Source organism: Lygodium microphyllum, chromosome 9 (genome assembly GCF_053477565.2).
Source record: "Lygodium microphyllum isolate KBCC chromosome 9, Lygodium_microphyllum_v1.1.10, whole genome shotgun sequence".
Classification (NCBI taxonomy): domain Eukaryota; kingdom Viridiplantae; phylum Streptophyta; class Polypodiopsida; order Schizaeales; family Lygodiaceae; genus Lygodium; species Lygodium microphyllum.
Genome location: NC_141143.1, coordinates 162792302 through 162815925, shown reverse-complemented (window position 1 = coordinate 162815925; position 23624 = coordinate 162792302). Strand labels below are relative to the sequence as shown.

The 23624-nt window shown below is 43.0% G+C and overlaps 1 protein-coding gene across 2 annotated transcripts in view; it reads right to left on the bottom strand.

Annotated features, from left to right (window-relative positions):
* Positions 1-22453, bottom strand: part of LOC148031819 (biotin--protein ligase 2-like) — a 131484-nt gene extending 109031 nt beyond the window's left edge. Inside the window, exons 1-2 of one of the 2 annotated variants that reach the window (XM_087685493.1) lie at positions 22167-22452; positions 21921-22078 (exon numbers count right to left, since the gene is read on the bottom strand). Coding sequence is in view for 1 of the 2 variants with exons in the window: in XM_087685492.1 (XP_087541618.1) it covers positions 22167-22293 (127 nt within the window). In the remaining variant the exon portion in view is untranslated. Of the gene's footprint in view, positions 1-21920; positions 22079-22166 lie in introns of both variants that reach the window. The other variant, XM_087685492.1, reaches the window with a different exon arrangement.
* Positions 22454-23624: the final 1171 nt, after the last annotated feature.

Genomic DNA, 23624 nt, shown 5'->3' with positions numbered 1-23624 from the left:
ACATTAAAACAGCCCCAAAACCCAAAGATTGCCAGCGTTTCTATGTCCCATAGGCTAACACTTTTGGAGGATCCACATCTATAAATAGGAGGCTTCCCAACCACTTGCTTTATTCCTTGTTTTGCAGACCCATCAGTTCCAGCCATCAGTCCCCCCTTCATCACGTGGCTGTCCAGCCCTCTACCGACTGCTGCCACATCTTCTTCAGTTGTAGGCGCCTTGTCTACTGCTGCTGCCTTCTCCAGTTGCTGCCTCCACGGTCAAGAGACCTCTCCCTCAGCTGGCAGCTTTCTTTCTACCGCACCAGCTGCTACATTTTCCAGTGTAGCAGGCCACCCTGCTTGAAATGTTCCCCTAGTATCCAACCTGCACACAACACAAGACACACGCCAAACTCGACACAAAAGGGACTGGACATCAAACTCACCTCCCAGCCGTAGAGCCAGGCACGCTCACCCCCGAGCCTGGGAGCTAGTAGCACTCTAAGCCAGAACCACATCCCAAGGGTTGGCATCCCATACCACCAATCCACATCATCCCAATGTACAAATGTGTCGGCCAACGGGCAAGAGTCCAAGGGTGGTGATCACAATGAATGTGCACAATAGGGCCTTGAGTCCTATTTATAGGACTCTGCTGCCCTAACCCCGAAGTGTCCTTAGTGCATTCGCACTAAGTCACTTCGTAACCACCTTGACCAATGCTACTAGCGCCCATCCGAATGTCTAAGGACATAAAACTCCCCCCCTTATGAATAATTGCTGCCCTTGGCAATATCCTTAGGGACAAAGTGAGGAAAACGACTCTTGAATGAACATACCGACTCCCAAGTACCCTCTGTCTCCAAGCGGTTTTTTCACTTGACCAAATACTCTAGATAAATGGTCTGATGGGATCGTTTAGTCCTAAGGTCAAGAACCAATTCAAGTTCAAGTGGAACATAACAAGCAGTATCCTCAAGCCACGGAACTTCCTCAATCGGAACAATCTACTCACCTTGTCCCAATCACTCTTTCAAAGGACTCATGTGGAACACAAGGTGAACTCGGAACAAAGGTAAGTCTAACTCATAGGATACACCACTTATTCTCTTGGTTATTTGGAAAGGACCGCAATACCTTGAAGACAATTTATTATCGAATTGAAGTCCTAGAGCTCTCTAGGGGTACAATGTTTGTTAGCATAAAATGTGGCACGATCCTTGGCCGTTTTAATACTTTCTCTAATAATTGTCAACATCTCCTACATATCATGCAAAAATTCGACCATGGATTGCATTTTCACCCCCGAGCTTTGTGGCAATCAGTGGTTTTAGCTCATAACTATACATGATAAGAAACATACTATAACCAGTACCCAAATGCTTAGCACTGTATAAGCAAATTCAATCGGAGGAAGATTGTGCTCCCAATCAAATTGTCTATGAGAGACATACATATGAAGCATATCCTCCATGGTTTGATTCGTATGTTCAGTCTACCCATCAGCTTCTAGATGTTTCAAGGATGACATGGATAATTGAATTTCCAAGTTTCGGAAGACCATTTGCCTGAACTTAGAATCCCGGTCACTGACTATTTCATCGGGTAAGCCATAAAGTCTATAAAGGTATTCAAAAAAGAGACCAACCAACACATGGCTTTTCACAATTGTCTTTATAGGAATAAATCGAGCCATTCTGGTCAATCAGTTGACCACAATCCAAATTGCATTATGACCTCGATTCATATGGGGCAATCCCAGACATCTACGACTCCTATGAGTTTTCTTCATATGTCCTCCATGTTGCTTGAACATGAGGCGACTTTGCGACTACAAGGGCGGCTTTTGTCACATTATGGAGGTTCAGGTGAGGCTCTTGTAGCTTCAGAGAGGGGTTTGAGAATGAAGAAGTCGAAGGTGCAGTGTTACCACTGTGGCAAGAAAGGTCATTTATGGAAGGACTGTAAAGAGTAAGCAGCTTTCAGGAAGAAAAAGGAGTAGAAGTGGAATGCGGACTCCTCCAATGAGTCATCATTTGCCTTAGATTCTGACTCAGATCCTCCGGCCATGGTGAAGCCCAAGGCGCAGAAAGGATCCTCTTCTTTGGATCGTGGGAAGGGCTTGGTGGCCCCTTCCTTAGCTGCTTTCTAGTGGTGGTGATGAGATCATCCCTCACGACTCTCCAGTGCTAGAGAGGGAGTGTAAGAGGGTGGTGTGATGGGGCATCCGTGCCTCATCTATATTTCTATATAGATGCATAGGATCCAGAGAGGGATGTCCCTGACGCATCAACCGAAGTCTTGCAGATTCCAATCTTGAAGCTAGGATTGATATTCAGGGTCATGATGGCTGGTTATTTGACAGAGAGTGGGTGGCTTTCGTCTAGAGCTCACATGAGGGGACACTTTGGCGGTTGGGCCAAAGGAGGGGAATTCATGGTCATTTATGCACTGGGGAATTGGTGACAGCTTTGTTAAGCTGAAACTGAATAAGACTCAACCACAATCTCAATATGCAACCAATAAAAATAATGAGTGACCAAGACCAAAGTTGGGTATATACCACGATGTCCAGTGCTCAATGCATCATGATGCTCGTATAAAAATTTCTTGCAAATATCCTGATCATCACATACACTTTCCCTTCTTTAAAAAGTAATCCATTCCGAATGGAATACTTTTCCATCATCTTTCTCTCAATAGCCAACCTTCAGGTGTTCAAACCGCCTAAGCTTCCTAGGCTTCTAGGTCCCATTTAAACTAGTTGCCAGATCTTACCAAAGTGAAAATCATTTGGCAATACCCTTTGAGAGAAAGATCAAAATCAATCGAAATTTCAAAGAAAAACAAGGAAGACTTTAGAAATTTGACTAAAAGCATCGGCAATCCTATTAGTTGCACCCTTCCTAAAGCGAATTTCGAAGTCAAACTCTTGCAAAAGCTCCGTCCATCTCACCTTGCGACCAAGGAGATCGGCGTGATCACATAAGTATTTCAATGTGAGTGGTAGTCCATTCAAATAATAAACAGGGCGTTGTACAAATAATGACACCATACTTTAAGCGCATGGATGACCACCAATAATTCCTTCTCTTGGATAGTATAACATGTTTGGGCATCGACCAGCTTATGGCTCTCGAATGCAACAGGTCAGCCACCTTAATAAAGGACACTACCTAAAGCATAATGACTCGCATCCATATAAACCTCAAAAGGTTTTTTGCTTATCGATAATCTACAACATCGATGCACTAGTAACAAGCCATTTCAATGTTTGAAAACATTGATCGAGCTCACTAGTCCAAACAACTGGTAGACTAACATGCTTCTTCACGTTGCCATTTTAGGACACTCGCACTGCCAAAATTATTGTAAAGATGGCTTTCCAAATCTTCCCCAGAATTACAATATCCTAAAAATATTTTATGAACTCCCAATCTACAAAGCCATTGATGCATTTTAATTTCACAATTAGAATTATTGTAATCCAAAAGTTTGACCTTGGCAGGCCCTTCTACGGGTTCATTCGCTTGTCCTTGCCTCTTGGCACCCAGCAAGATCACTACCCTATCACCTTTCTTAAATTTCGTGAATCGCTTTGGTAGATCTTGCGGTTTTTTCTGCTCCTCAACATTCGACTCCCTAGATTGTCTCTTTCTTTCCTCTTTCATTCATCTGTGCCTTAGGTGGACTGGCAGGTCCCCCTTGGTGCATTTGGTCTTAGGCAATCGGGGTATTTCAGGGTCGCTATCTGAACTTACTTCCGACTCAAAGTCGAACTCTGCGTCTTCGTTGGAAGAGGGAGTCTCTCCTGGTGGTCATAGCTCCGAAGGTGATTCCGTCCTAAGTAGCAAAGGTGTCAAGGGTCAAGTAATATGAGCATAGTCCTTAGTGAATTCTTGAAACAAATCCATAAAACCCGAAAAAGATTTTACTTTCCTTATGGTCCCCGGAACAAGTAAAAAGCGAGCACTACTCGTACCTTTTCGAGATCAATCTAAATACCAATAATTGAGATGACATGACCAAGGTATAATAGCTCTATGCAAAAGAATTCACACTTGGATAGTTTGACAAAGAATTACTCTCGTCTTAAGAGACATAAGACAATACGCAAGTATTTGCCATGCTCCTCCAATGACTTACTATAAATAAGGATATTGCCCTCAGGAAAATGACTATTCATTTTCCAAGCTACGATCAAAATAAATCATTCATCGTCTCTTGAAAAGTTGCGGGAGCATTGGTTAATTCGAAAGGCAGGTCCAAAAATTGATAACGTCCATACCACATTTGAAACACAGTTTTAAGAACATCCTCTGAAGCTATCCGTATCTAATGGTATCTGGATCTTAGATCGATTTTAGTAAAATAGCACGCACCACAAAGCCAATCTATAAGGTCATCCATCCTCGGCAATGGATATTTATTCTTGATACATACCTTGTTGAGATCTTCATAAGCAACATAGAAGCGCATCATGCCATCCTTCTCTTAGGCGAGAAGGACAAGCATGCCCCATGGGGATTTACTTGGCTCAATATAACCCTTAGCCAAATAACTAACGAGAAAAGTTTCAATCCTAAGGTCTAAGACTTTGCAAGATGGCGAAACCGTCAAGTAGCTAGAACGAAGAGATGCTAGTATACTCATGTAATATCGATTCCAAATACTCATATTTGAATTCAAATTAAAATTATTATTTCAAAAATTGAATTACTTTGATAATCAAATGGTTGAATTTTCTCAATGAAGCAAATATAAGTAATAACAATTGAATCAGAAAAACATTAAGTAAACTCCATTGCTAAAATCATATGTATATTACTTTCTGTGATCTTAGAGAATAAACATCCCTCGATCACATGAAAATGACCATCAAGCTCAAAAGAAAATATATGATTTTTATAGTCAATGTACAAGGATTAATATTTTTTTAAAAACCATGCCAACCAGTAAGACTCCCTATGATTTCCCATACCCCAAAGTGGTCTGTTGTGGGCTCCAGTACTTGGCGGATGGGTAAAGCCTCCAAACCGACCACTGCACACAACCCTGCCTCGATCATGAATATCGTGTCCTACATCCCGGCCTCATACAGAAGGTGACGGCCCTGGCTGACCACGTGCCACCAACAGAAAGCTCCCCGTGTGATACATCCAAGGCTGGGTGCTATACGGCGAAGGATGCAGCATGCTCCTCTCCACACGAGCTGTGCCACCTCACATGACCAAAGGCAATGCTTTGGGGTTTCCAGAGGCTGCTGTGTGCAGCGCATACAACCTTCCTCCTCCTGCATCTGGGCAAGCCAGCTTCCCACCGCCAAGCCTCCATGTGCCACCAGCCATAAAAAGTACGATACCCTCCTCGGCCTCCAACTATCCCATACGCAGTGCCAGAAGATTCGTCGAAAAGGCTCCATGATGCTATGCTCCGCCCAGTGCCTGCTACATGACGGCGCCCACTCCATATCCTCCTGCATTAGTACGTGTCTGCCAATCCTGGCAGTGTACTCTAGGAACCTCGGTGGCTTCTTGGCGACCGCACTGGCCAGCCATAGCCACTCTCCCGGATCCCACTCAAGCTCATCAAGTGGCCTGCCCTCCTAGATCCAGAGGCGCCACTCCCTGAGCTCCTACCAAAAGACAAAAGGGTCCAGCCGCTGCATATGAGTGGTTGTGGGAGATGTGAAGCTGGGGATAGTGAGGAGGATACCCGTCATAGTCATCCCAGGAGTTATGGATGTGCTCATGTGCTGAAAGGTGAGAGGCACCGTGTTAAAGGGTGGCATTCCCCCTAACGAAGTACCATGGTGCAAAGAGGGAGAGAATGGGGTGAAGAAGGAAAATGTGCTAGGAGTGGAGATGGAAGATCCAACCCCTAGGGTGTGTGATACAGATGTGGAGTGTAATCTAAGGTTTCGGAAAGATGATGAGAGGTGTGATATAGAAGAGGGTGGGATGGAAGGGAAGTGAGAAGTGTGTGTGATATACTCAAATGAAACAGAAGTTGTAGATGTACCTGAATTTCGTCTGCTTCGTGAGTCCCCTCTATTGAAGTTCACATACGCAAAGCCATCCGGATCCTGTACCTCAAAAGAAAAAATAGGCGAGGGTTTTGATTCATGCAAAATAAAAGAATTGTACCAACCTAACATTGGACCTGGCTGAGATAATGAAGATGGATCGCCAGACGTTTCGAATGCGGTACCAACCGGTCCGGATGTGGTAGCAAAACTGGTAGGAGGGGTGTAAACATCACCATACTTGTTGCAATAGTACTCCTCAAAGTCCTCTGTCATGTTAGTGAAATCTGGTAAAGGTGGAGTGTCGTCCTCCTCATCGAGTCCATAATGCCGTCTTAGAGCCTTCAATGATGGAGAAGCCTAATAAGACATCATAGGAACTGGAGAAGAAAGTGTCTGGGACATTGTGATTCGGTTACGAGTCGTATCGTGTGCTTCGCACAAAGACTAGCTCTCCACAATATCCGCAGGATACTCTTTACAAGAGCACCGGCTCTGATACCATGTGAAGGAAACTGCTAGCAATTACACTGAGGACACACAAAGTGTACGACCATGACAAAAACACAAACTAACTAACAGAGACACAGAGGGCAAAACTCAACCCTAAACGCAAAACTCAAAACTCAAACACAAACATAAGAAGGGAGAGAGAACACAACTTTGAAGTGAATGAATGCTGTAAATGAATGTAAGAGTGTAGATTGTGCTCAACGGCAGAGCAATGTAGAAGTGTGACGTCCACCGAAGACGGATCCCAAGTCTACGACCACCAGTCGGAGTGTAGGAGTGCTAAATAGTGAATGGCAGCAGGCTCGTCACCAAAACGCAACAATCTGGAGGCTGGAAACTGGTAAACGCAACAGTGTACCACCAATCAGAGCCTGGAAACTATGCACAATCTACTATAAACAGCAGGCTGAAACAGTTTCTAAGAGTGTCAAGGCCTGCAATGCTGAAAACGCAAGCTGGCTGACCCTGGAGATGATGGACAACAGGCTGAACAGCAGTCTGGGATAGTCTGGAGCACTTGCTAGCAACTGAGAGCTGTCGCCTACAGCAATGGACAGGGTGAAGATAATGTGGCTGCAATCGATGATGACTAGACAGCAAATGGAGGCGGGCTACAAGCTGGAAACTGGGCGCCAACAGCAGCAGAGGGTGTGTGGGCTGGTGTAACCTGCAAACAAGGATAATCGCTGAATGGGGGTAGCCTGTCTATTTATAGATGTGGAAAGGCGCTCCAAAAATTAGGGTTACACTAAACTCTCTCGAACCGCTCCCCATTTTAGGGTTTCCACTAAACTCTCTTGAACCGCTCTCCGTTTTAGGGTTTTACTCTAAAAGAGCATTTTTAGTGTGTTTTGGGGCTGTTCAAGAGGCTAATCAGCAAGTAATGCATATTTTAGCTCAACATCTAGGGTGCTGAAGATGTCGAAGAACTCCTAGTCATTGCAATTGGCTTCCATATGGTATGGGTTTTCATTTGTACCTCAAACTATGCATTTATATCAATTCATTATCATCAAAGATTCATGCCTTTTGCTAGTTTACAATGGATGATGATCCTTAGTTTTCAGTGGTATTCAACTGCTTCTATGGATAGCAATGTGCTTTATGAATGCCATTGATACTTTAGCCATGGTTTATGCTTAGTGTATACTTTACTATGGTTGTTGGCCAAAATAGGTTGAGATATGTTAGTAATGCGTGCATCTTATGGGTTTCTAGCAGCAATTTTGGATTCTTTTTGTGTCTTATATTTTGATCATACTAGCTAGAAATTTTCAACAACTGTTTGGCAGTAGCATGGTTAAGCAATATTAGCCAATGTTGTTCTATTATGATGCTTATGGAAATTCCAATGTAATGTATTTTGCTTTCGGCACATGGCAGTGCAATCAAGGACAATTGCAAGGATTTCAAGGGGAAGGTCTATCACAAGGACATGAAATTTTTATGCTTTGCTTAGCATTTGATTTTTTGTGCAAATGTGAGGTGCACATGATGTGCAAGTTAGTTATTTCACAATGTTGGGCCAAGGACCCCAAGATGTCAATGGGTGTCAAAGGGAAAAGTTGTAATAAGTTGTACTTGACTAGTACTAGGTGGAGCTTGGTGTCAGTTTAGGGCCTAGAGCATTTATTTGACCAATATATTCTACAAATGATGAAAAAGATATATTATAATTCCCACTTAGAGTCAACAAAATTGCTCTCATTCTATATTTCCCTAAGAGAAGGCCATATTTCCCAATGTCAGTTTTAGGGTCAAATAATGCACAAGACCACTTGGGGGTCAAAATGGCCAAGCCAATTTAATTGTAGATGGGCACAATTAATTTTCTAGGCAAGGACAAGTGCTAAAATAAATTTTCAGAATTATTAATTCTGAAAAATGGCTGACATTTGCTGAAAACAGGATTAGAAAGGCTGCCACTTGGAAAAACTTGGCCAAGCAAGTGAAGGGAAGGCTGTTGGAAGCTGGTGGGAGCCGATTCTAACTTTGTGGAGGCTGAGAGAGGGAGAGAGAAGGTACCAACAAGGACCAGCAGTTTGGGGGGCATTCCAAACAACAGGAAGCAGCCTAGGACCAGGCGACACCTCCAAGGAAGCCTTGAGAGGCAACAGCTTCTACAAGCTTTGGAGCTGCAAACAACCAGATTTTGGGTTGGGAACAACAAGTGTGAGCACCATTTGGGCATTAGACAGCAGCCAACTATTGTTTGGTACAGGTCTACGTGAAGAAATTCTCAATTTTCTCTCTTCAGCATTCTCTCACATTCTCTAGCCTTTAGCAACTAGCCATTTGCAGTAGAAATTGGCCATATTTGGTGGACAACAAGAGTATTTGCAGCTGTAAACCTTGATTTGCGGCAAAAATTAGGATTTACCACATACCTCAAGTCCCATGCTCAAAGATTGAAGACTTAGTACTTGGAAATACGAGATTTTCCTTCAGATGAGGCCACCAAAAAGGCCTACCCAACACGTCCTTGTGGCCATCAGGCCATCGGGATACTTGACAATGGAACCACACATCGTATGACTCTGCTAAAAGACTTATTCATCTCCTGCAATTCAGTGGTGGGAAATGTCCAATGAGGTAATGACTCCTCGGCCAAGATTTAGAGTTGTGGTCACATCAAGTTTGATACTAACGAGAGCCCAGATCTCACTCTGTTGGACAATGTTTAGTATGTCCCCCAGCCAAAGACATCCCATCTAATCCTAAGAGGTCCAAACTTCGTCAGTAGCTCACCAACTGACTCTTACAAACTGTGCTTACTATACCTGGCTCCAGCAAAATGATTCCAATGATAGCCACCCTTTGCAACAGCCTCTATTATCAAACACCTTAGCCTACCCATTCCAATCACCTCTCATCGCTCAAACTCCTTCCCTTGGAGGATTGTGAGCAGTAGATCTATGAAGGGATCTCACTCTATTGGACGATGTTTAGTATGTCCCCCAGCCAAAGACATCCCATCTAATTCTAAGAGGTCCAAACTTCATCAATAGCTCACCAATCTACTCTTACAACCTCTGCTTACTATACCTGGCTCCAGCAAAATGATTCCAATGATAGCCACCCTTTGGAACAGCCTCCGTTATTAAACACCTTAGCCTACCCATTCCAATCACCTCTCATTGCTCAAACTCCTTCCCTTGGAGGATTGTGAGCAGTAGATCTATGAAGTTAGTTTGCCCATGCAACATGGTCAAGGTCACATCTCAACAACTCTGCTGGTAGCAATACCATTATTTTCACCATCTCTCCATCTACAAAGAGGACCTCTTTCAAATCCATTGATGCATATATTCTTCTTCATATTGGCTTTTGCACATCTTCACAAAGCTCATGACAAACTAAAATTAGCTTAAAAGACCCCCCTTTTGAGGCATTCCATGGCACGACCTTCCGTATCACACCTTCATGTCTTTGCAAGTCGTAAGTACACACATACTCCTAATGTAAAGATGAGTAAGCTCATGCCCAAATTAGAGCTCTTGATTTTTGCAGACTACTCTTCCAAAGCTAAGGCCCGTAGGTTGTATGATCCTTGTATGAATCATATCCTGCAAATAAGAGATATTTCTTTGATGAGAAGGATATAGTGCAGGCCCCTGCACCAACAGAGCCCTCTCCATCCATCTCTTAGCCTAGACTTCTTGAGATTGTGTAGCCTACTCCTAGCTTATGATTCACCTGCAAAGTCTTCGACTTCCACACCTCCTCCAAGGACCCATTATCTTAATAGTACCAACAAACCACGCAAGATTTAGGGGTCCTTCCACCACATACCATCCAAAAGGTATCTAGAAGATCTACTAGGCTCATGTCTATTGCATTATCTGTGTTTGTCTTTATGGCAAATTGTAGGAGGCTCTAGAATGACCTCAATGGCAATCAGCAATGGGCCAGGAGCTAGAGAGCATTGATCAAAATGGAACCTGAACATTGGTAGAGCGTCCAGGCCACAAAAGCTCATTGGGATGAATGGACCTTTCATACTAAATTGAAAGCTGATGGAACTTTAGATAAATACAAGGCTCGCCTTGTATGACAAGGAATTCAATAGAAGCATGATATTGATTATGCATCAACTACATGGTTGACTTCATTCTGTCTGTTACTTGCACTAGCCTCTCACCCTTGGATGGCCTATCTATCAAATGGATGTCAAAAGTGTCATTCTAAATGGATACTTGGATGAGGAGATCTATGTGAAGCAACCTTCCAAATTCACTCTTCCAAACCATTCAGATAAGGCCTTTTTTTTTTGCAAAAAGCTCTTTATGAGCTGCAAGAAGCACCACACTCCTAGTTCTATAGAATGGACAATTTTCTTAAGACACGGCTTTCAATCTACCCCTTATGACCCAAATTTATACATCAAAACTGTTGTGCTAAGAATGCATTAGCCTCACTTAAACAACCCCAAAACATGCTTAATTAATGAAAAACCTTATTACTTTAAAAAGAAACACGATCCTAGAGAGTAATTGTGTCCCACATCCCAAACCCTAATTTGGGTGCTCCCAAACTTCCTATAAATAGGCATGCTACACACCACTCTCCCTCAATCTCGTTTTTATAGGTTTCAGGAGCCGTATCTTTGCTGCCCACACCTTGTTTGCGGAGGACATCGCGGTCAAAGCTTTCCATTGTTGTCTACTACCATCTGGCACCTAATTCCAACCTCCATCACCCACATCCAGTTGTCGTTTGTTGATCCTATCACTCCCAGACTTGTGTTTTCTACCACGTGTTCCTTTTCAGCTAGAGGCGACCATATCCAAGCTGTGTTTACTATCTGGAGCTATCATCTTGACCAAACTACCTACGTTTGATCTTCTCTCTCCTCTAGAAGGTCTTCCACATAGTCACCTACACTCTACACCCTATAACCCACCTCCAAACTGTTTGTGTTTGCCTTCTCCAGCTGTCGCCACATTGCATTTTCTGGTGTTCAATATACGGAGGCTGCCTCACTGCGTTTCAAGATCCATTTTGGATTACAACACACATCTCCAGTTCATAACCTCTACCTTGATCCTAGAGATATGAGAGTTCGAGATTCAGTATTTGCTACATCGCATATTTATTGCATGAGCATAGTATATTCAACAATCATTCACTTCATTATTCATTGGTTCATTGTCTCTGAGTTACCCTAACCCTAATTGTATTTTGTGTTATCAATTTGTGCTTTGTCGTATGATTGGTTTGTATTTTCTATGTTTAGAGCATTTTTTCACATGGTATCAGAGCTAGGTACTCTCTGAGAAACCTTGGCCTTTGATTTGAAAGCTCATCCGCAGAAGCACGAACAACAGAAGGCTTAGATAACTTCGAATGCATTCACACCAGTGCTCTAGTCTCCACAACCAAACGTGGACAGAAATGATCAAGAGTGAGCCTCCCAACTTGCTACTAACGGATCTCATGGGCAGGACTACCATGGAGTCCAAAGACCATATCAAATTTCCGCCATTGAGTAGGATCTCATTCTTATGTATAGGGCTTGGTAGGAGGTTCAAGGTAAGCCACACATTTATCACCTTTAGATTCGGTGCATAGAACTAATGATTTTGCAACACCTTCAAAATCTTCACTACGAACTGGCCATTTGCAAGTGGAGCCTGGCTCGGATTAGACTCCACTTCCACAATACCCCTTTTCTCCAATGCCAAGTATGAGCCCTCTTATGTTAGATTCTATGCCAACTGATTCTGTCTTTTCTATTGGATCATCGAGGGATTCTCATGAAGAAGGGACTCTGCAAAATAACCTTTGGTTTCCAAGTAATGAGGAAGATAAGTATTTCTTTATGAACTCAAAACTAGGTAAGAAGCTGAAAGAAGAACTTGTAAGTATTCCTTTTCTTCCTTTTCCTTCAAACAATTTTGTTTTTCATGGTCGATTCGGAGTAGGTGCATCTTCATCCAATTCTCAATTTAATGCATCTAATGGACAAAAGGAACCAACTGTGTTCCCCACAACATCACCACAATCACTAATCCAGTTGGGCTCCCACCCATCCCTCCCTCATCTTCCACTATGCCCTCCTTTCCACTTCCATTAAGTGCACCTTTTTTAACACCACACACCACACCGAGGGGGTTCTCCACACTTAGGCACAGCCTTTAGGACCTCTACTTACCCATTTTTGGGTGGTGTACCTATGATAGAGACTAGACCTCCCACACACACACTTTTGGATTATCCCTCTAGGAGTACATCCCAAACATACTCGAGTATGGATCGTTTGGTACTGCAATTTACCTCTATGGCATTACCTAGTGGACCATCCAGTCATTATAATGTGTCCAAAGCCGACATTTGGACAAGGCTACCTATGACAGAGACTAGATCTCCCACACACACACTTTCGGCTTATCCCTCTGGAAGTGCATCCCAAACATACTCAAGTGTGGATTGTTTGATACCATAGTTTGTCTCTATGGCACTACCTAGTGGACCATCTGGTCATTATAATGTGCCCCAACCAACATTTGGACAAGGCTATCATGTCCTAGTGCCTCAACCTCCACCTTTGGAACCATATGAAGCTATGCCAGTTTCGGTATCTCCACATCAATTGGCACTTATTGGATATCAACATCCTATTTCTGCCAATTTACCATTATCCCCATCCTCCTTATCCACCACCACCATCTTATCCTCCACCCTACCCCACCTATCCACCTTCCCAAACACCTCATGGTTCTAGCTCCTCATCCGCCAAGCATGCTTTTAATGACAAGACTCATTTCAACAGGTCAGACTACAGCACTTGGTCTAACTTGATGAGACATGTCTTAGACTCTTAAGAACCTATGGGATTTAGTGCACGGGTTGAAACCCCCACCTAATCCCATACTTATTCCATACAAGGTCGTCCGCTCATGGAAGGCTGACTGAGTATCGGTATCTCCTCCCTAAGTTCTCAACCACTAGGGCCCCTAGGTCCTCTAACGATCAAGTTACCCTGTTCCTTAACAACCTATCAAGAAAATATTTCCATTTTGTGCAACAAGTGATTTCACAACTCAAATGCCCACATTTTATGACTTTGAGTGTCAACTATTACGTTATGCGCGTTTGTCCAATCAATTTCATAAAACGTCCTCGATAGAGAGAGCTCTCGTTGCATCTTCTCATAAGAGGTAGCAGGGCAAGGGCAAACAAAATTCAAATCAAAATCAAAATCAAAATAAGGCTAGTAATCCCAAGGAACCACTCAATCAACTCTCAAACCCGGATGGCAAAATGTACCTAAGAAAAATAGGTACTGTCAACATTGTCAAAAGGTTGGCCATTATGACAACGAGTGTCATGATCTAAGGCAAGAGACACATAGCCAAAATCCAAGAATCATGCCCACGTACCCCAGTCAGGTAACTCCCAACACGGGAAGCAGAGTGGTGGCAGCCCCCAACAAGGGTAGTAGCAAGGCTAGACCCATATTGCCATCAATCAACCATCACAATTGGTGAACTTCTCAACTCCAAAAGGTTTTTCTGACTGGTTTGCAAAGGCCCACATCGTCTCCTTAGAGACATCGGATGCGAGTCTCATTCACATCTATGAGTTGCCTCCCGGTAAGGTGACCGAAAAGGCCTACTCATCGCAGTCGAGCACATTAGCACCTGTTTGGCTTGTGGACAGTGAAGCAACTCATCACATGACTCCTATAGATGACATTTTTATTTTCCAAGCCCCTGCAATCGAGAAAGTCCACGTAGGAAATAACTCCTCGATCAAGATTTAGGCCCGAGGTCGCGTTAATTTTGCTATTGACCAAGGTATGCCGGATTTGGCTTCGTTGGGTGATATCTACCATGTTCCCCAACTTGGGTTGAACTTGTTATCATTCAGTAGCTTTGCCAGTTGGGGCAAGCAGTTTTTTTCACAACAACCACAGTCGAGGTTCTAGACTCTCAAACTAGTTTAGTGATTGCTCGAGGCAAGGCACAGCCTAATGGCCTTTCCTTTCTACATGGCCCATTTTCTTACCGAGCCAACTATTGCTAATTTAGAGTTTCATCACTCCCAGGCCTTGGCCACTATATAGGAGCCCATAGACTCTGAGCATCTTTGGCATTTTTCCTTGGGACATCTTGGCTACGACTCTCTTTATGAGTTGTCACATTATGAGTTGTCGCGTTAAGGGATAGTTGAGGGCCTTCCATGCCTAAAACTATCTCGAGAGGTGTGTAAAGAATGTCAACTAGGTAAGCAGCATCATAAACCCTTCGCTTAGCAATTTACCACATGTGCTAAAGAACCCCTCATGCTCATTCATGTAAATCTTTGTGGTCCCACATCCACAGCCACCTCAAATGGTGTGTTGTACTTCGTTTTGATAGTGGATGATTTCTCTAGGTATATGTGGGTATACTTCCTGAAGCACAAGTCAGATGCCTTCATTTATTTCGATGCTTAGGTACTACTAATTCATAACCAGACTATTCATCGTGTGGATACTATGAGGAGTGATTCTGGTGGCGAGTTTACCTCCCATGAATTCTTTGAGTTTCTACAGGAATAGGGCGTCGCACACTAGCTCACCTCTATCAACTCCCCTACACCCAGAATGGAGTTATAGAGTGTAGGAATCAGACAATCATGAACATGGCATGCTCTATGCTATTCGCAACACAGCTACCTGAGCACCTTTGGGTTGAGGCTGTTAACACTTCAGTATACATCCTCAACTAATGTCCGACTGTGGCGGCCCCTAAAAAGGCTCCATACAAGGCAATTTTTGGCTCTCGGCCTGTTTTTTCACTTCAGAGTCTTCGATAGTCATGCTTATATGCACACCCTTGATGACAAGATAGGAAAGCTCACCCCTCAAGCTAATCTCTTGATCTTTGTGGGCTATTCTTCCAAAGCGAAAGCCTATCATCTATTCAATCCTCGGACGAACAAGGTGATTGTTAGGAGGGATGTCGTCTTTGATGAGAGACACACCGTACAGTCTTCCACACCAAACTCTGCATCATCACCTACGCTCACATCGCATGAGATTGTGCCTTCTGAGCCGAGTCTACTATCTGCTCCTAACCTTCCTACAAATACTTCAACTTGCAAGCCCTCTCCGCGAGACCCATTACCTTGCTAGTACTAGCAAACCATGCAAGATTTAGGGATTCTCCCATCAGATTCCACTCCGAAGGGCCCTATAAGGTTTGCTCAGCTCGCCCCTCAGGCTTCATATACATCATTGTTTATAGCTCATTACATTGCACATTCTAAGCTGAACAATTGGCAAGAGGCTCTCCAGGACCCTTTGTGGCATGAGGCCATGGAAGAGGAACTGGATAGTATCGATCAAAATGGAACTTAGACCTTGGTGGATCATCCTCGTCACAAGCTGGTCAACGAAACGAAGTGGATCTTTAGGACCAAGCTAAAGGCTAATGGTACTTTAAACAAATACGAGGCTCGCCTTGTAGTACAAGGTTTCAAGCAAAAGCATGTCATTGACTATGAAGAAACCTTCATACCTTCTGCTTGATTGACATCTTTTCATCTATTGGTTACACTCACAGCTTACCAAGGTTGGCTAATCTATCATATGGATGTCATAAGTGCCTTTCTGAACTGTTATTTGGAGGAGGAAGTCTATACCGAGGAACCTCCCGGATTTTCTTATGCTAACCGGAACAATAAGGTCTTTTACTTGCGGAAAGCTCTTTATGGGCTAAAGGAAGCCGAGGTCTTGGTACCACATGATAGACGAGTTATTACAAATTCATGGATATCATTCTAACCCCTATGATCAAAATCTATATGTACACACCACACGTGCGAGGGCCAAGTTTATCTTGCTATATGTTGATGGCGTACTTCTCACTGGCTTAGATTCTGCCGCCATAGCAAAAATCAAGGCATAGCTTTGCACTATATTTGAGATAACCAGCTTAGATTTATTGTCTTATTTTTTAGGAATGGAAATTGTTCAATCCAAGAAAAGTATCTTTTTGTCATAGCAGAAGTACGCCCTACAGCTGGTGGAACAATATTACACTGATCAAACGTATCCAATGGCCACGCCTCTTGATCCCACTGTCCATCTGCATAAGGATACCTCAGGTCAATATTTTGATCCTCACACCTATCACTCTGTGTTGTAGAAAAGCTACTTTCATTGATACATACTAGGCTAGATCTTGCATACTTAGTTAGTATTTTAATGCATCTAGGATGTCTAATTAAATTGCTTGTCTCCATGTGTTATGATATTTAAGTTATACTTATAATTATGGACTCGCTTATGGTCATAGTTTATGCTTGTAGAGATACATTGATTCCAAGTTTATGCTTGTAGAGATACATTGATTCCAATTGGGCGGGAGATCTTGACACCTGGCGTTCCCATAGCGACTATCTCTTTACCTTGGACACAACACCCATCTCTTGGACTAGCCGTAAGCAAGAGACGATGGCAGCTCCCACCGCTGAGGTTGAGTATAGGGCTCCCTTCAATGGTACCACTAAGGCCATCTATCTGAGGAACTTACTAGCTACACTTCAATTTCCTTGTGAGGCACCTACAGTTGTCTACTGCGACAACCAGAGTGCCATTGCCTTTGCGAGCAATCCAACATCACACCTCGGACATGACACATAGCGGTTCACTTCCACTTCACTAGAGAGTAAGTTGATGAGCTAGGTACTATTTGCCTAGAGTTTGTGTCTTCCAGTGACAATTTTGCAGATATTTTGACCAAGGGGATCAACAAGCCGGTTCTACAGTACCTTCTACCTCGGATTGGCTTGGGTACACTCTCCTCTACTTCTTTAGACTGACACGGAGAGGATGCTTCCCTCTTGCTTCTCCTTCCAATTTGAGAGGGGGTGGTTTCCTTCTCTTGATAATGCTAGTGATGATGCTTACAGTTTTTTTTCACTCTCAGATATTTATTCACTTTGTATTGCATATTCTAGATATTTATAACTTTACCCACACTATCAAGATGACATGATTGTAAAAGGGTGCTTGAGCAAGTGAATAATTTCCCTTCAAGGGCACTGTCCAAGTGGCACCATTGCATCGCATTTTGCGTGAGCATGAAAACTTGCATCTTTTTTTGCATTACCCCATACATTGGTATTCCGTTCATGTGAACATGCATCTATACGCATTTATCCCTTTTTAGTCACCCTTAGAGTAATCAACTCTTGATCCACCATACTCGTGGCATTATACATAGCAATCTCCAAAGGCAATTTTTTCCTATGCTTGCATGCTGGCTTTACTTGTCTTACTTGCTCACATGTCGTATTGCTTGTCTCTCCACATATTCTCCATATAATTGGCATACATACAGCCTTAAGTAATCCCTAGGAACTTATCTTAGTAGTGTATGGGCTAATTTTACTTGTTTTATGAAGGTAGTGGGGCTACCCATCCTTATTTCCCATACCTTGGGCCACATTGACTTAAGGACGAACACTGATTTGAAACCCTTGATGCTAAATCTTGTGCTAAACTAAATCAAAGCCCTCCAAAAAAAAAGTCCATTGTTGATTCCATCCACCTTTGTAGGACTTGATAGGCCCCTAGGCAGTCGATGAGCACCCTTGATCCGATACCCTGGCCTCTTTGGGATAAACACTTGGGCTCCCTTGATAAGATAACCATCGCCTTTGGAGTCTTGGTAGGTCACTAGGCAGCCAACACACACCCTTTGTCCAATGCCCTAGCTACTTTGGTAGGGAACGCCTTGGAGTAACAAAAAATTGAACGAAAGGACTTGGTTGGCCTACTTCTGGCCTACTTCTCGTGACTCAATTTTGGGCCTGAGAGGGGGTATTGCACTAAAGATACATTAGCCTCACTTGAGCAGTCCCAAAACACGCTTAATTAATAAAGAGACCTTATTATTTTAAAACGAAACACAATCCTAGAGAGTAACTGTGTCCCACATCCCAAACCCTAATTTGGGTGCCCCCAAACTTCCTATAAATAGGCATGCTACCCACTACTCTCCCTCAATCTCATTTTTGCAAGTTTCAGAAGCCATATCTCTATTGCCCACACCTTGTTCGTGGGGAACATCACGGTGGTCAAAGCTTCCCATTGTTGTCTGCTACCACCCGGCACCTGATTCCAACCTCCATCACCTGCATCCAACTGTCGCCTATTAATCCTATCACTCCCAAACTTGCATTTGTTGTCGGGCATTCCTTTCCAGCTGCAAGCAACCACATGCAAGCTGCATTTACAGTCATCCAAGCCATTTGGAGCTGTCGCCATCATCCACGTATTATTGCCTTGATCAGACTGCTTGCGTTTGATCTTCTCTCTCCTCCACAAGGTCTTCCACACTATCACCTACACTCTTCACCATGTCGCCCACCTCCAGACTATTTGTATTCGTCTTCTCCAACTATCGCCAAGCTACGTTTGTTGGTGTTCAACACACGGAGGCTGCCTTGCTACATTTCAAGATCCATTTCAAAGTACGACACTCTCTCCAGCTCATAACCTCAGCCTTGATTCTAGAGATATGAGAGTTCAAGGTTCAATATTCATTGCCTAGTGTGTTTGCTGCATAAGCATCGTATATTCAATAGGCATTCCTAACCCTAACTATGTTATGTGTTATCAATTTGTGCTTTGTCATACTGTTGGTTTTGTGTTTTCTATGTTTAGAATAGTTCTTCACATAAATCACTTCAAAGGGAGTCTGCTCTGCTACTATTACATATCTAAAGATACAGCTTTGCTCAACTTTTGAAATGATCGATCTTGGTCACTTATCATACTTTATGAGTATGAGGCTTTCCAACAAAGGAAAGGTATCTTTGTATCCAGCAAAATTAACCTCTCAGTTAGTGGATCAATACTGTTCACACAAGACACGGCCAATGGCCACATATCTAGATCTCATTGTGAAGCTCACGAGTCACGAATAATTCCCATGCACAACCTTTGACAAGCATGCCTATTAATCACTAGTGGAAAATCTATGATGGCTTACACATACTAGTCCAAATGTTGCATCCTCTATTTTTATTCTCAATTAGAACTTTAATGTACCAAAGATGTTTTATTGGATTTGTTGCTTGATGTGTTAAGGTATGTCATGTGAACTTATGCTTATGGTTTACAATTTGGCAAAGGACTAACCTTGCAAGGATACACTAATCCTGAATGGCCCAAATACCTAGACATCCGGCATTCCCATGGTTGCTACATGTTCTCCCAAGACAAGGCTCCAATTGCATGGTCAAGCCATAAATAAGACAAATTTGCTACATCTTCAACTGAGGCTAAGTATTGAGCTCTCTATAATGGTACCACTGAGGCCATCTATCTAAGGAGCTTGCTAACAGAGCTATAGTCTCCATGTGTAACTCCCACTATGATCTGCTATGATAGCCAAAGGGCCATAGTACTTGTTGGAAACCCCATCATTAATCTAAAGACGAAGCATCTCAAGGTCCACTATAATGTTACTAGAGAGAGAGAGTATCACCTAGAGTCTATGTCTTTATTTGACAACTTCACCAATACCTTCTTTGGATCAATGTTGATACTCAGTCCCCTTCACCATCCGCGTGATAGGGAGAGGGGGTCCCCATAGCTTTCCCTTCCATTATTCGGTGGTGAGAGGGGGCAGCTACTTCTCTTGGTGCTTATAAGATATGTCTCTATTACTTCATTTTCATATGTATTTGTATTCTTATCTATATGTGCCTTGATAATCATACTTATAAAAGGATGCTTGTGTAATTGAACAATTCCCCCAAGAGGGGCCTAGTCCATGGCGCCACTACACTTGGATAGCATTCTATTTGAGCATAACACTTTGACCCCTTGTATAAATCACGCATTGGCATTGTGTTTTTGCACAAATGAGGCACTTAAATGGGGTAAAACCCTGTATTTGCAAGCGCCCATACAAGGATGAAACTTCCTTGCATCTACATAGCATACTTCTCTTGTTACCTAGTCACAGAGTGGTCAACCTTGGATTCATCATATTTGTGGTATCTCATATGGTAATCTACTATGGTAGTATATTATGGTAGCATGCAATATACCATTTTCTCCTCACCATTTACCCTTACCAATTCCCTACACCATTCGTCTCATTATTATCCTCATTGGACACTTCTTCGCACATGCCTTGCCTTGCATGGCATCTATTTATGAAGGATGTATTTTGTTTCCCCCCTTATTGCCATTAAAAGCTAGTTTTTTATTTTTTATTTTTTTTAAACTTAAGACCCTCTAAACCACCACCTTTGTAGTCTCTGTAGGTTCATCAACAGCCCATGAGCACCCTTGCATGGATACCATAGCTGATTTGGGATCAGAACTTTCAAGTAGTGAAAAGAAGGTATATATTGACTCTAATTCCGTCTTGGGCACAATCCTTTTGGGCTTGAGAGGGGGTGTTGAGCTATCAAATTTAAGGTTATCATTAACCCATAATTATGTCTCTTTAAATCAACCCCAAAAGCACATGAATGCTGAATTATAATCGTTAAATGGCTTAATTTTTGGAGTAGGTCAAATGCACCCCCCAATCCCCTATAAATAGGAGCCTATGTGAGTGCATCCCATTTCCATAATCATTATTCCAGCCAGCCACCATCAGCTCTCCTCATGCCCACTGCTGTCTACATCTGTTCTGGTGGATACTTCAGTCCGTGGAGCCTATTAGAGTGGTACCCCTGCAATTCTCAATCATCTGGCGACCTGATTTCAGCTGCGACCTGCCTGATTTGGGCCTTCCAGGAGTCTTTCATCTTTGGACATTTTGCATTCTTATCTGAGTGTGGTAAGTGTTAGTCATGGCCATACACTCTGTGTGTTCTCTCTATAAATCTAGCATATATTTAACATGCCACCATCTGACTCTACCCGAATGGCCCTCACATTTGTATACCGAGATGGTGTGGGTCAGTGATGTGGGACGCCAGGTCGTATGATGTGAATGTGGCCTCTTATGTTGTTGGTCCTAGGCTTGGCGATGAGATCACTTTGGCTCCATGGTGGGAGATCAGAGTCGTCTTCATTTCCTTGCGGTTTCTCGTACATGAGATCCAAATGCATGTTCAAGAGATCCAAAAGCCTATTCAAGGCCTTGGGGTAGGGGCACTGGTACCAAGACCTTGTTAGCATTAGTGTTCTCTCTCACGTGTGATCCCACTCACAAAGTTCATTGTAATGCATAGGTGTGTAAAAGCCCACAAATATTTTGAACCCAGTAAGCCATCCCCTCCTTGGAGGCTAACAATGTTAACAGCAATGTTAAAGAACCATACATCTTCGCACATCCAGGATGTTTTGTGATGTCCAATCTAACATGTCCCAGTAAACCAGTAAACCATCCCCTCCTTGGAGGGCTAACAATGTTAACAGCAATGTTAAAGAACCATACATCTTCGGACATCCAGGATATTTTGTGATTGATCCCATTCTGTCCGATCTAACATGTCCCAGTAGCAATGTTTAAAAAGGCTCTCCGTCGTGAGGATATTCAGAAAATCTTTTGACTGGTCCCATGGTGTCTAATCTGTCGCTCCCTGCAATCTTTCCCTTTACCATGTACCGTAAGGAATCAACCAAAATATCAAGCAAACCATGCGTCATTAGAACAAGCTGAAGCATTATCTTTTAGTGATACCTGGTGATGCATGTTCAAGTCGTGCCTTTTCTTGATACTTAGCCATAATCATGAGATTCCTGTGTCGTAGCTTCTGTGATCCAAGGAGACTGCTAATTGGAGAGCTTATCACTGAGGTCCTTATCATGACATGATCTACTCAGGAGTGCTATGGTAGAGGTGGTGCCTTGAGGTGGATTTTTGGCTCTACTCGTATGGAAGTTGTGAAGATTCTAGCGAAGGCATCACAACTTGCAAGGAAAGAGGAAAAGACATGCATGCATGGATGATGGAACTTCTTGAAACTTTCCCCAATTCCACTTCACACATTTGGGTTTTAGTCAAGGCCTTTCTAAGCACCACAATAATATAAATTAGTGTTCCGCGTTTAGATTCTCTCGATGTTTTATGTTAGTGTTTTCCAAGGGCTTTGCACCGAGTTCAAAATCATGTTACATGTGGGAAGAGAATTTAGGGGAGGTTTATAAGGAACATAATGTGAACTTAGAAATCTTTGGCACCTTAGACTAATACAATGTTAAATGCGCAAAAATGTAACATATGAAGATGTGGCACTCAGTGATATAGAGACAGGAAGACCAACATTAACAGGATCAAGCCTAAACTTTATCCCCAAAGAGTCCTTGTGACCATTTCTTAAAGTTTCTCAAAGACAAACACGTTTAATTGAATGGTGATTTCTATTCACGTTGAGCATGCCATGGCATGTATGTTATTCTCACACACTAAGCTTACAATATGACATAAATTTGATAGCCCATAAACTATATTGGGGATTACACATAGTTAGGACATGGGTGACACCTACTAAGGATCTAGGGACAAAGATAGCTTTCTGCCACCACAAGCATCTTCTACATATATCTCCCGATGCCTTTATTGTCCATCCAAGTTACATGGATGCACACTTGTCTCATAGTGTGCAATGCACCATTGGATAGCTCCATACATCCTCATACCAGCTATGGATTGGGACATGTAGATATGGAGTAGACTCCCTCCTTCTAGAGGACAGGATTTTCCCGCTTTGTTAGTTTGAGCCAGAGATAGAGAAGCATTATATATGCAAATGCCCAATGTATTATGAGATTAGAGGACACTTCCATTGCCTCTTTAGAGACCCCAGGCCACCCCACCACATCATAGGTGGACACCCCTCCCTTTCCCAAACATGCACCAACTACAACGACTTATCCCTTGCCCCCATCCCACCCCACCACGATAACATGGTATATCCCCCCCCCCCAAACCCTAAGAACCCATCAAAACCACTCCATGAAAGGGAGGTGCCATGCCATAGTTGAGTGAGCAGTGACATGCCATGGTTTGAAGGGAGGGTGATTTGAGCCATTATCCAAGGTGAAGGATTTCCCATATCAGAGATGTCTCGAGCTCTTCCTACTAGAGCTATGCCAACATAGGGGGCACCTCTTACAAACTCAAGAGCAAGCACATGGA